This window comes from Protopterus annectens, chromosome 12.part0 (genome assembly GCF_019279795.1).
Source record: "Protopterus annectens isolate FY-2018-M chromosome 12.part0, PAN1.0, whole genome shotgun sequence".
Taxonomy (NCBI): Eukaryota; Metazoa; Chordata; order Ceratodontiformes; family Protopteridae; genus Protopterus; species Protopterus annectens.
Genome location: NC_056746.1, coordinates 1,157,909,457 through 1,157,921,937, shown reverse-complemented (window position 1 = coordinate 1,157,921,937; position 12,481 = coordinate 1,157,909,457). Strand labels below are relative to the sequence as shown.

At 42.0% G+C, this 12,481-nt stretch overlaps 1 protein-coding gene across 1 annotated transcript in view; it reads left to right on the top strand.

Annotated features, from left to right (window-relative positions):
- Positions 1-12,481, top strand: part of RBL1 (RB transcriptional corepressor like 1) — a 2,331,004-nt gene that overhangs the window by 1,148,548 nt on the left and 1,169,975 nt on the right. The window contains exon 13 of the mRNA XM_044089002.1: positions 7,335-7,499. Within this exon, the coding sequence (XP_043944937.1) occupies positions 7,335-7,499 (165 nt within the window). The remainder of the gene's footprint in view (positions 1-7,334; positions 7,500-12,481) is intronic.

The window sequence follows — 12,481 nt, the reverse complement described above, 5'->3', positions numbered from 1 at the left end:
TGGAAACGTTTTTCTATTTGGGCAGAACATCAGAATCTGGATCCTTTAAAAAGCTCCTTTACAATCTGTGCTGGAATTTCTATCGGGACTGTTTGATAAAGGTGCTAGCTCTTCCACAAGTCAAAGTACAGTTGGCGGCAATTGCTCATTACCACGTTGGATGTGATCTTGGCCCTTTGACCTCATCCAGATTGTGTAAGGCCTTCTTAAAAGGCACCTTCCTACAAAGGCCTCCGGTGAAGGATGTCATCCCTCCTTGGGACTTATCGCTGGTACTCCAGGCCTTAACAGCTTCTCCCTTTGAGCCTGCTGCCTCGGTAGATCTCAAATTTTTATCCTGGAAAACGGCTTTTCTAGTCGCTATTACTTCGGCGAAAAGGGTTTCTGAGCTTCAAGCCCTTTGTGCCAAGCCTCCGTACTTGACTTTCCACAAGGATAGGGTATTCCTCAGGACCAATCCCTCTTTTCTTCCCAAAATTGCTTCCGAGGCTAACATTAACCAGTCTATTAATTTGCCAGTCTTCTTTCCCAATTACCAAAATAAAGGCGAATACAAGTTACACTCTTTGGATGTACACAGACAGTTGAGATTTTATTTGCACAAGACAGCCAGTTATAGACGTTCAGATCAGCTGTTTGTGTCCTTTGCTAAATCCAGTTTGGGGAAAGCTGTTTCTAAAGTCACACTATCCAGGTGGATTTCTCAGTGTATTCTCTTGGGTTATTGAGAGTTCTGGCAGGCCTGCTCCTCAGGGAGTCCATGCCCATTCAACTCTGTCTGTTTCTACCTCTGCTGCTTTTCGAGCTAGAGTTTCGTTGTATCACATTTGCTTGGCTGCCACGTGGACCTCTTCTCACACATTTATAAACCACTATAAGTTAGATCTGGTTTCCAGAGGGAGAACATCCTTTGGCCTCCGCAGTGCTCCGGAACATCCTTCCTTAAGGGCCTCCCAGGATTCAGGTAGCTGGGGACTCTGTCCCATAGGTTGATGCACAAATGAAGTTAACTACTTCAGATTAAGAAGTTATGTACTCACCATAACGTTCCATCTGAGTATGTAAACTTAATTTGTCAGCAACCGTCCCTCCCTCCGTCCCCCTGTCCTCTTCGGATGTTCTTGATATTCCTGCTTCACGGTAGATTGGACCCAATTTACCCTAGACAGGTGGTGATTGCAAGCCTTGCTTTTAGGCAAACTCGATCTGAGGTCAGGAAGGGATGGCAGGGAGTTATGGGTAAGGGGGAGGAGCTTGGATCTTAGCTGTTGGAAACTGCCGGCTCGGATCCGATGTGGATCCGATAACCCATAGGTTGCTGACAAATGAAGTTTACCTACTCAGATGGAACGTTATGGTGAGTACATAACTTCTTATTATCTCCTTTGGTACATGGAGGGAATGTTTTTTATTTAACAAACAAGACATTTCCAAGTGGATGAATTGCTGACTTCATTATTCTTTGGCATCACACAATACCCTACTGGTAAATGCAGCAGATAAAGCTCACTGCAAAAAAGATTCCATGAAAAACTTAATGTGCTATAACATCTTGGTCTTAATTGTACATCTTCATAGAACATTATCTTGAAATCAACTCAGAGATTTGGGCTTCTTTTGGAAGTCATTATTCCAGTACTCCATTTTCGAAGATCAGTGATTGTCCAGTCTTCTGAATTACTCCACTGTGGTGGTAACTACTTAGCATATACTTCAACCAAAGACCTATCCAGGAAGGTTCCTCAATGTTATGATACATTCTCAGTGGAAAACCCTGTAGATCAGTGTGTGTGTACAACTTTAAGAAGCTTTCTAGCGGCTTGTAGAAGTGTGCAAATTATGAGGATGTGCGAGCCTAACTGCCATTTTGTAGTAAGCTGCTGAGTTGTAAGCATGTATGTCTGAGTAGTTTGTCTGTTAATCAATCTGTTTATATTTTGTAAAACTGCTATCCATCCTGATTTGTTTCTGTGTAATAAAAGCATATAAACGAACTACCCCGCCTGTTTGTCATCTATATTAGAGAGAGAGAGAGACGAGTGACAAGGTGTTAGAAGTGGCATGTCTAAAAGGACCTTGTCAGAATCGGATCCAGAAATCGAGATTCAGGACCGAGAAGGCACTCAGTTAACACTGGAGAAATATATAGGAGTGAATCATCCCTACTGCATGTATAACTTGCAAAACAGGTCAGAAACGAATTTCAGGTATTAAAACTTACTCATGCTATTTCTTATTTGCAAAATATGAAACCAGGCATTCACCACGCTCTAAACAAATTTCTAAGTAACAGATGCATTCGATATTATGATATATTCACAGAAATATTTGAAATGACTATGGAAAATGGTTGAAATAAAGTCTGAATCACATAAAATGAATGAAATAAGGGAAACAACTTCATTTTTTTTTGCTAAGCACTACTTTTTCGCATTAGTCAAAGTTATTCAAGTTATCTGAAGTGTATGAAGTGTTCACATGTTTGTGCAGTGTTACGGTACAGTTATGTTGCAAAATACAGCAATTACAGAGCATATTTCGCAAAGTAAAGCATTTGAAAAAGTTTATTGTGCATTTGGATGTTACTACAAGTGCTGGCTGTGTGCATGTTTATACATAATTATAAGAGCCATATTTTTCAGTGAGTTTAGGAATAATTTGTTGGCATGGCAGTTGAATTTCAGATACCAACTCCGCTTGTGTTTGACAATAATATTGCAGAGAACTGGAGAGTGTGTGAGCAAGACTATGACATTTTTGTACAGGCTGCATTTTCTGATAAAGATGACCTTACAAAGGCATTTATTCTGCTTAATTTAGCTGGTTGAGAAGCCATAGAAAGGGAGCGTTCATTTGTGTATGCACCTGCTGTCTTTGCAGGAAAGGGGGAAAAAACGTCATATAGTTGTACCGCCTGAGTTAAGGGAGGACCTTGAGTGCTTAAAACATAAATTTAGAAAAATGTGTAACCCCTAAACGAATGTTACAATAGAAAGGCACTTATTTTACACAAGGGATCAAAAGCCTGGTGAAACTTTTGCAGCATATATAGCAGATTTGAGAAACAAAGCTAAAACTTCCAGCTTTGGTGATTTAAGGGTTGTGTTGATAAAAGACAGACTTGTGTGTGATATTAAAGATGATGCTGTGTGGAAGATTTTGCTTTGTGACAGTGATTTAACTTTGAATAAGGCCATTGAGATTTGTCAGTTATATGAGCTTACAGAAAAGCACACAAATATGCTTACAAATGAGAGATGCATATGTCCAGTAACTTCTAAAGCCCATGTTGATAGTATGCAGCATGTGGTTAATAGAAACAGGCCCAAACACATGGCTGCAGCTGTAAACCCTGCAACATTCACAAGGAAACCCCCTAGTAGTTTTCTAGCAAGTTTCAAGGCGTGCTCTGGAAATCGCACAGTCTCAATGAAGCATAAGAGTGAGTCAGAAAACTCAAAGCATATGCCCCCACCCAGTTTCATAGCCAACAGTCATAATTTTGGAGGAAGTAATGAGCCTATAACTGAAAAGTTTAGCTTTTGGTCAGCAATGTCACAAATACAATAAATGGAATAATTTCAAAAGGTTTTGTAAGTCAAAAGTCACACATTCTTTTATTAAAAAGGAACATTCAAAGAAACAGGTTGATCATTTAGAAAGCTGCCCTACTCTTTATGTTGATGGTGTGTCATTGCTTAATGAAACAGTCAGTACAGTAGATTTAAGGGCAGAGAATGCAGTATTTTGTACTGTTCGGTTAAATGGAATACCCATAGAGCTCAAAGGTGACACAGGTTCAAAGTGCAATGTTATATCTTCAGAAACATTTGTTAGAGTATGTGCTGGTGAGAAGCTGATTTGGCGGTGTGCAAAGTTTGTTGCTTATGGTGGTAAAAATTCAAATGATTTTCTCTACCTATGCTGACTTTTTTGAGGACAAACTAGGCGAGCTTCCAGTTGTGTACTCCATGAAGTTAAACCCACATGTCAGCTCAGTTGTCAAGCCATCCTGGAAACAATCTTCTCTACTTGTGCTGACTTTGTTGAAGACAAAGCTTCCAGTTGTGTACTCCATTAAGTTAAACCCACGTCAGCCCAGTTGTCAAGCCAGCCCGGAAAGTTCCAGTAGCTATGCAGAACAGAGTCAAAGCCGAGTTAGACAAAATGGTGCAACAAAGTGTACTTTGTCCAGTTGATGAACCAAATGAATGGGTATCTTCCATGGTTGTAGCTCATAAGAAAAGCTCAGATGATATCGGAATATGTTTTGCTCCACGAGATTTGAACAAAGCACCGAAAAGACCTCATCATCCATTGCGCACAGTTGAAGAAGTTGCAGCACTGATGCCAAATGCCACTGTTTTTTCTGTCTTAGATGCAAAGAGTTCATTTTGGCAAATTTTGCTTGACAAGAAATCCTCATTGCTAACTACGTTCAGTACTCCTTTTGGCAGGTAAAGATTTTTGAGAATGGCATTTGGGATAAATTCTACCAGTGAAGTCTTTCAACATGCAATGGAGCAAATTTTTTTCTGGGTACCCCTGTGTTGTTATAGTAGATGATATTTTCCTATTGTCTGGAGGTAATGGTGAAGCTGAGCTTAACAGAAAATTTGAGAAAGTTCTGGGAAGAGCTCATCAAGTGAATCTTGAGCTGAATCCTAAGAAGTGCAAGTTCAGGCTACAAGAAGTCACTTATGTTGGTCATTTGTTTACCAGTTCAGGTTTACGACCAGACCCTTCCAAGCAAACCGTTATTCTTGAGATGTCAGCTCCAGACAATGTTCAAGCCCTTCAGTGCTTTCTTGGCATGGTTAACTACCTAGGCAAGTTCATTCCAGACTTAAGTCAACTAGCAGCACCACTTAGAGAGCTAACACGTAAAGATGTATGTTGGTCATGGTTGGAACAACACCAAAGAGCCTTTGATGCCGTTCCACCAACTCTCAAATACTATGATGTTCACAAACCAGTTACTCTTTCCTGTGATACTTCGAAATTTGGTCATGGTGCAGTCATTCTTCAAGAGGATCAACCTGTTGCCTATGCTTCCAGATCACTAACCCAAACGGAGATGCAGTGTGCTCAGATAGCGAAAGAACTTTTGGCTGTTGTGTTTGCAAGTTCAAAGTTCCATGATTATATTTATGGTAGACCTATCCAGATTGAAACAGACCACCAATCTCTAGTCATTATTTTGAGAAAGCCTATGCATTCAGCTCCAGCCAAATTGCAATATATGATGTTGAGATTGCAGAAGTACAATTTCAATCTTGTCTACATGAAAAGCAAACTTTTTTTTATCTTGCTGATACATTATCCAGATCACCCAGAAATACCACTGAAGAGCATGAGAATGAGCAACTTGATTTTGAAGTCATGGAAATGAGGAATTTTTCTTCCACACGTCTAGATGAGCTTAGAAATCATACAGGCTCAGATCCTGTTTTACAGAAGCTCAACCACTTTATCAGTCGAGGATGGCCATCAAAGCAATCTAGTTTACCTCAATATGCGCAATCTTATTTTCCATACAGAGATAAGATTTTTGTCTGATAATGGTATTGTCATGAAAGGTCCGAAAGTAATTGTTCCAAAGTCTTTGTAACAAGAATATATTACTATCTTGCATCGTGGCCACCTAGGAACCGATTCTACAAAAAGGAGGGTGAGAGGACTAGTATTTTGGCCTTTTGTGTAACAAGACATTGTGAGAGTATTTTCATTTTGCTGTATGTAATAGTATAAAGACGTCATCAGAAGTAGCCACTTCAGCTAAACCAGATTCCTGGACTACAGTGGTCAAATCCGCACAAAGTTATTTTTGACAGTGGCATGCAGTTTACTAGCAAGCAATTCAAAAGATTTGCCGAAGAGTGGGACTTTACTCATGTCACAAGTAGTCCTGAGTACCCACAGTCAAATGGTTTGGCAAAATGTGCAGCAGTTCAAAGTGTGAAACAGTTACCTGAGAAGTCGAAACAAAATAATAGTGATGTTTTCCTGAATTTCTTGAGTCTTAGAAATGTCCCTCATGATAAATATCTTGGCTCATCTGTCCAGAGACTTCTGTTGAGACAAACCAGAACTACATTACCAGTCAGCAGTAGTTTGTCGGTTCCAAGTGCTAAGAATAACAGATTTGTGAAAGCCCATCTATTAAAGAAATGTCTAGCCCAGAAGTCTTGTTACGATAAATCCAGCAGACCGCTCAATCCATTACGTGAAGGAGAGACAGTGAGAATGCAAATGTGCAAAGGTTATGATCAGATTGGAGTCATGAAGAGTATTTGCCCAGAGCCGTGATCGTACATTGTGGAATTGCAAGGAGCAGGGTTTAGGCAGAATCAGAAACATTTGATGCTGGTGTGCGAGCCTGTAATACAACACCTAGCCTGTGAGAAAGGCTCTTTATCTCAGAGTGAGTTGTCCAGCATTCCAATTCCTGAGGACTTTCCAGTAAATTTCCGTTTCTGAGATGAATCCCGAAGTTCCTGATATGAGTTGTTCAGTGAAGACTGTCCCTGTTGCTAAATCCAATTCTGAATGTTATGTTACTAGGTCAGGTCATATTTCCAGACCATGTTACAGATAGACGGCAATTGGGCATGAACATTCTGTTTGTTTTTAATGTCTGTATATTATTGCATGTCTTGTTCTAATGTCATTTCATTGAAGACCATATATTTAAGAGGGAGGATGTAGATCAGTGCGTGTGCACAACTTTAAGAAGATTTCTAGGGGCTTCCACAAGTGTATAAATACTGAGCATGTGCGAGCCTGACTGCCATTTTGTAGTAAGCTGTTAAGATGTAAGCATGTATGTCTGTGTAGTCTGTTTGTTAATCAGTTTGTTTATATTTTGTAAAGCTGCTATCCATCCTGAAGTGTTTTTGTGTAATAAAGCATATAAACGAACTACCCCGCCTGTCCGTCATCTATATTAGAGAGACGAGCGACAGCCCTATCTTCATCCCCTTGAGCATGAGTGGCTTTTGTGCCATCTGTAGCTTTTGGTTCTCTCTGCAAGTCTAGCAGGTGTATGAGTTATTTCCTCATTTACAGGTAGGTGCTTAATAGTGGCATGGAGATGAACTGAGAGGCCGTTGGAATGCGAGCTGATATAGCCAGGTTGTTAAATCACATCTTGCATTTGTATGGGGTGTAAGTATTCCTGAACTTCAGATTTTATAGAAAGAAGTACTGAATTATCATTGGGGAGAATCGTTACAGATCAACTGCAATAGTAAGAACTTGCTGTTTTCTGTTTATAGTATTCTTCATAGTACTGTTTTGCCATATAAAATTTTTAATTGTATATTTTGTTGTAGGTTATTGAAGTGTTTATACGGTCAGAGGAGGGCCTGTCACGAGACATGGTTAAACACTTGAACGGTATTGAGGAGCAGATCTTGGAGAGTCGAGCTTGGAGTTGGGATTCTGCACTTTGGGAGGCTTTGAAAACAGCCGGAAATAGAGTCCCAACCTGCGAAGAAGTATGCTTATCTAAATAGAATCCCAATGTACATATAAACAGCAATGCTTGTTTTTAATCTGATTTTGTAATTTTTCCAATTTGTGTTTTGTAAAGCAGCAGAAACGCTGATTTGTGTTTTTCTCTTAGATGTTCATCGTGTTTCACTGTTGCAGTCATGACTGTAGGGTTCTCCCCTGCCGGTAGGCAGTCCTCGGTCGGCCAGAATCCCAAGGTCTGGGTCCGGCGTCGGCTGTTCAGCCATGCTCCCTGACGTCAGAGCGCCAGGAGTACAAAGCTGACAGCCGACGCCATGTTCTCCAGTCTTTCTTGCCGTGCGGTGATAGCAGTTCGCAAATGCCGGTCGGCTGACTCCTGACAATTTTTTCTAATCAAACTTCAGTCCGAAGACTTTCTTCTCCTACTCAAAGCTAGGTACCCCGTTGGGGAAACTTTTTTTTCTTGCTCCAGTTCGATGTCAGAAAAAGTTAATAATTGTATTTCATGTGGGAAGCAAATACCTCATAAGGATTTTCATTCTTACTGTATTCCTTGCTTAGGCCCTGACCACTACGTAGCTAGTTGTCGGTTTTGTGCTAGATTCAATCAACGTACTATCAAACGAAGGTACGATCTTGCATTTCATTACTTCGGTAGGCGTTTTAATTACAAAATGTCGTCGGATACGGTTCCGGCTACCGGAGTTCACAAACGACACAAGGACAAAAACAGGCCTCCGAGGTCCAAATCAGACGATATCGCACAAGCGGAGCCAGCTTCAGGTTCGGCCGTCGTCAGTGAGGCGCTTTTGCAGCCCCTGTCATCGGCCATTTCGGAACCGATAGCCGAAACAGACTCCCACGAGGAGCCAACTAGGCCTTTGAATATTTCAGTTGGACCTTCGGACAATGCTCCTTCGGATGGGCCTGGAGCCGCTGTGCAGGTACCGGCTTCCGAAGGGGTTTTCAGGCCTACTCAGCTTCTTATAAAGGCAAAGCCAAAGACAAAGGCAAAGACTCCTTCCAAATCAAAGACTGCAACCCAGGCCTCTTCTGATCCGGCTCCCAAGTCTCAGAAACAGTTACTTAAAATGGAGGAGGACTTACTTACTATGATCAGGGGTTCACATCCCCCTCCAGATAAAAGGCCAAGACAGGAAGTTTATTATGACTCCTCTGATCAGGCTTCTGTTTCTTCTTCTGACCAGGAATATTCTTTCCCTCCTTATGAGGATTCTGATGCTGAGGAATCCATTCCTTCAGCTTCTCCCCCTGAGGATTTCTCTTTTGGGGAAACTTTGCATGAAATGAGGGAACATTTCCACTGGGGAGGACAGGAGTACTCGGAATCTAAGAAAAGGCTAAGGGATTTTCTTCTTCTTCCCCAACATAGGCCCCTGGCTATTCCTCCTATTTTGGATATTGTGGATGATGCTTTTTCGGAGGCTAACTTAACTCCTGACTCTTTTCCTCCAGCTCCTGTTAAGCCAGACAGATACTATAGGGTTCCTGATTCCCACCCATTTTTATTCAAGAACCCTACTGCTGACCCTGAAACCATTTCTCAGGGTCCTAAGGGCGTCAAGGCCGCTTCTGCTAAAAACCCCATTCCCACTGAGAAGGATCCCAGATCTTTAGAAAGATGGGGCAAAAAAGTGTACACTTCTGCTACTTTATCTATTAGGGCTTTAAACTGTCAGTTTCATATGCTGAAATACCAGCAATTTCTCATGTCTGTCTTAAAGCAAAAGCTAACTTCCATTTCCGCCTGTGCAGATGATAAGGAACTACGTGACTTACTGCATGCCACTGAACAAGTTGGGAAGCATGGTTTACACTGTGGATTTGATGCCTTGGAGGCTTCTTGTAGGGCTGCTGCCTCTGGCACAGTAATTAGAAGGCATGCATGGTTAAAGGAACAAAATTTGCCAGATCAGGTAAAGGCTAAATTATTGGATGCTCTTGTTCAGCATAATGTTTTATTTGGATCTAAAGCTGAAGACGTGATTAAAAAGATGGAGGACAAGGCAAGGTCCATGCAAACAGTTAAAGATTTCTTACAAGTACAGCCACCTAGATTTAGAAGGAATTGGCCTACAAAAAATTGGTCCTTTCCCAATTCAGACAGGCCTCAGAGGGGAAGATATAGACGCCCCCGAGGTAGGCCTCAAATGCAAGCCTCTTATAGGCCAAGACAGTGGACTGCTTCTACCCCTAGGGGAGGAGAAGACAGGTCGCAAGCTCATAGAAAACAGACTCAATGACTCCCTCTGTTGGGCTGCAGGAACTTCTTGCCTGGAAGCCCCTCTCGGAGGAAAACTTTCTCTTTTTCATCTAAATTGGACTCTTATAACCCAAGACAAGTGGGTTCTGGATGTGGTTTTAAGAGGTTACAAATTCCATTTTCATACTCCACCAAGGCCAAGCGGATGGCCAGATCTTCCAAAACATCAATGGTCAGAGGCATTAAACCAGGTGGAAGCTCTCTTGGCTGTGAAAGCCGTAGAACTGGTTCCACTTTCAGAGATGGGACAAGGTTTTTACTCAAGGCTCTTCCTAGTCCCCAGGAAGCAAAATTCATGGAGACCCATTCTGGATCTGTCAGTCTTGAACACTTTTCTAGAGATACCAAAGTTCAAGATGCTTACTCTACAGCAGCTACTACCAATGCTGACCAAAAATGCATGGATGGTAACTTTGGATTTAAAAGAAGCATATTTACACATCCCCATCAGACAGGAACGCAGAAAATACCTCAGGTTCAAGGCAGGATCGAGGCACTACCAATTCTCTGCGCTGCCCTTTGGATTGTCTACTGCACCCAGGGCCTTTACCAAGTGCTTGGCTCCAGTAGTAGCTTATTGCAGACTCAAGGTAATTCAAATTTACCCTTATCTGGACGACTGCCTTATTCAGGCAGACAGCAAGGATGTCTTACTCCAGCATCTACAGTTTGTTCAGAATCTTCTCAAGTTCCTGGGATTCACTGTAAACATAAAAAAGTCAAATTTGACACCCTCACGACAGATAATTTTTCTGGGCGCTTCTCTAAACACAACAACCCAGATGGCATTTCTGACATACGAAAAACAGTTACAGCTGGCTTCAACTTTCAAAACCTTGGCAACTACAACTCAGCTATCTGCAAGGAGATTCCTGCAGGCTCTGGGTTACATGGCTCCTGCATCCTTCTCGTACCATATGCAAGACTACATATGAGGAAAATACAGTGGTACCTAAAAAGTGTATGGTCTCAGCATTGTCACAGCCTAGACATACTGATCTCCGTCCTGCCTTGTCTTCAAAAGGAATTCCTTTGGTGGTCCAAGGCATGTACTCTAAACAAAGGAAAACCCTTCTGTCTGCCTCCTGCCACTCAGATTCTAACCACGGACGCCTCAGATTATGCATAGAGAGCCCATTTTCTGGGCAACTGTCTGCAGGGCCTTTGGACAAAGGATCAGAAGCACCTGCATATCAATTTAAAGGAAATGTTAGCCGCTCAGAAAGTTCTATTGGCCTTCAGAAATCTTCTACAACCAGGACAACTACTGATACGGACAGACAACACCACAGTTATGTGGTACATAAACAAGCAAGGGGGATCTCATTCCTACCCCCTTTGCAGACTAGCCATGGATCTTTGGAACACAGCCCTAGCTTGCAATCTGGACCTTCAAGCACAGTTTCTACCAGGGCAGCAAAACTTCCTGGCAGACAGTCTGAGCAGAAACCTTTCGGATCCACACGAATGGATGTTGGACTCCGGAATATTCAAGATGATTACAGCAGTCTGGGGATGTCCTCACATAGACCTCTTTGCATCCCACCTCAATCATCAACTACAAATTTTTTGCACCAGGACTTTCCACAATCAAGCTTGGAAAGTGGATGCTCTATCATTCAGTTGGAGAAACCTCTCGGGATATGCCTTTCCGCCTCTTCCTCTTCTTCCACAGGTATTACTAAAGATCAAGCAGGACAAGCCCAAGATGATAATCTTGCTGGCCCCAAATTGGCCTCGACAGTTTTGGTACCCAACACTGAGAAACCTTTGTCTAGACTGCCACCCTGGGTTTTACCACAGATTCCGAACCTTCTGTCCCAACACCAGGGTCAGATTCTACACTCCCATGTCAAAACTCTCAGCCTGGCGGCCTGGTTAATCCAGGATCTTTGATTCATTCTCTCCTACCCAAGCAGGTTATGGATGTCATTTTAGAAGCCAGACGTCCTAGCACTAGAAAATCTTATGCAGGAAAATGGAAAAGATTTTGTTCCTGGATGCAGGCTCAGGATTCTGATCCTCTTATTCCTAACATTCCTCAGATTTTACTTTACCTGTCAGACCTCTTACATAAGGGTCTCTCTTTCTCTTCCATTAAGATACACGCCTCTGCTATTTCTGCTCATTATAATACAGACCCTCCTATCTTTTCCCACCAGCTCATGAGACAATTTCTCAGAGGAGCTAAGAACTTAAGGCGCCCTAGATCTCCTCCCATTCCTGCTTGGGATCTCAACTATGTTTTGGAAAAGCTCACCTTACCTCCTTTTGAGCCTGCTGCCTCATCTGACATCAAGTTTTTATCTTGGAAGACAGCCATCCTTTTAGCTCTGACCTCTGCCAGGAGGGTTTCAGAGTTACAAGCTCTTATGGCTGTGGAACCTTATATTATTTTTCATCAAGATAGGGTGTCTTTAAGGACTAATCCTACTTTCATGCCTAAGGTGGTTTCCAAAGTGGCTTTAAATCAAACTATTCACTTGCCAACTTTTCTCCCCACTCCTCAAAATAAAGGGGAAAGGATCTTACATTCCTTGGATGTACACAGACAACTACGTTTTTACCTGGACAGAACCAAGGACATCAGGAAATCAGAGCAATTATTTGTTTCTTATGCTTCAAGTTCCCAAGGTAAAGCCATTTCAAAACAGACCATTTCTAAATGGATTGCTCATGGAATCAGATTTTGCTATTCACACCATGGAAAGCAAATCCCAG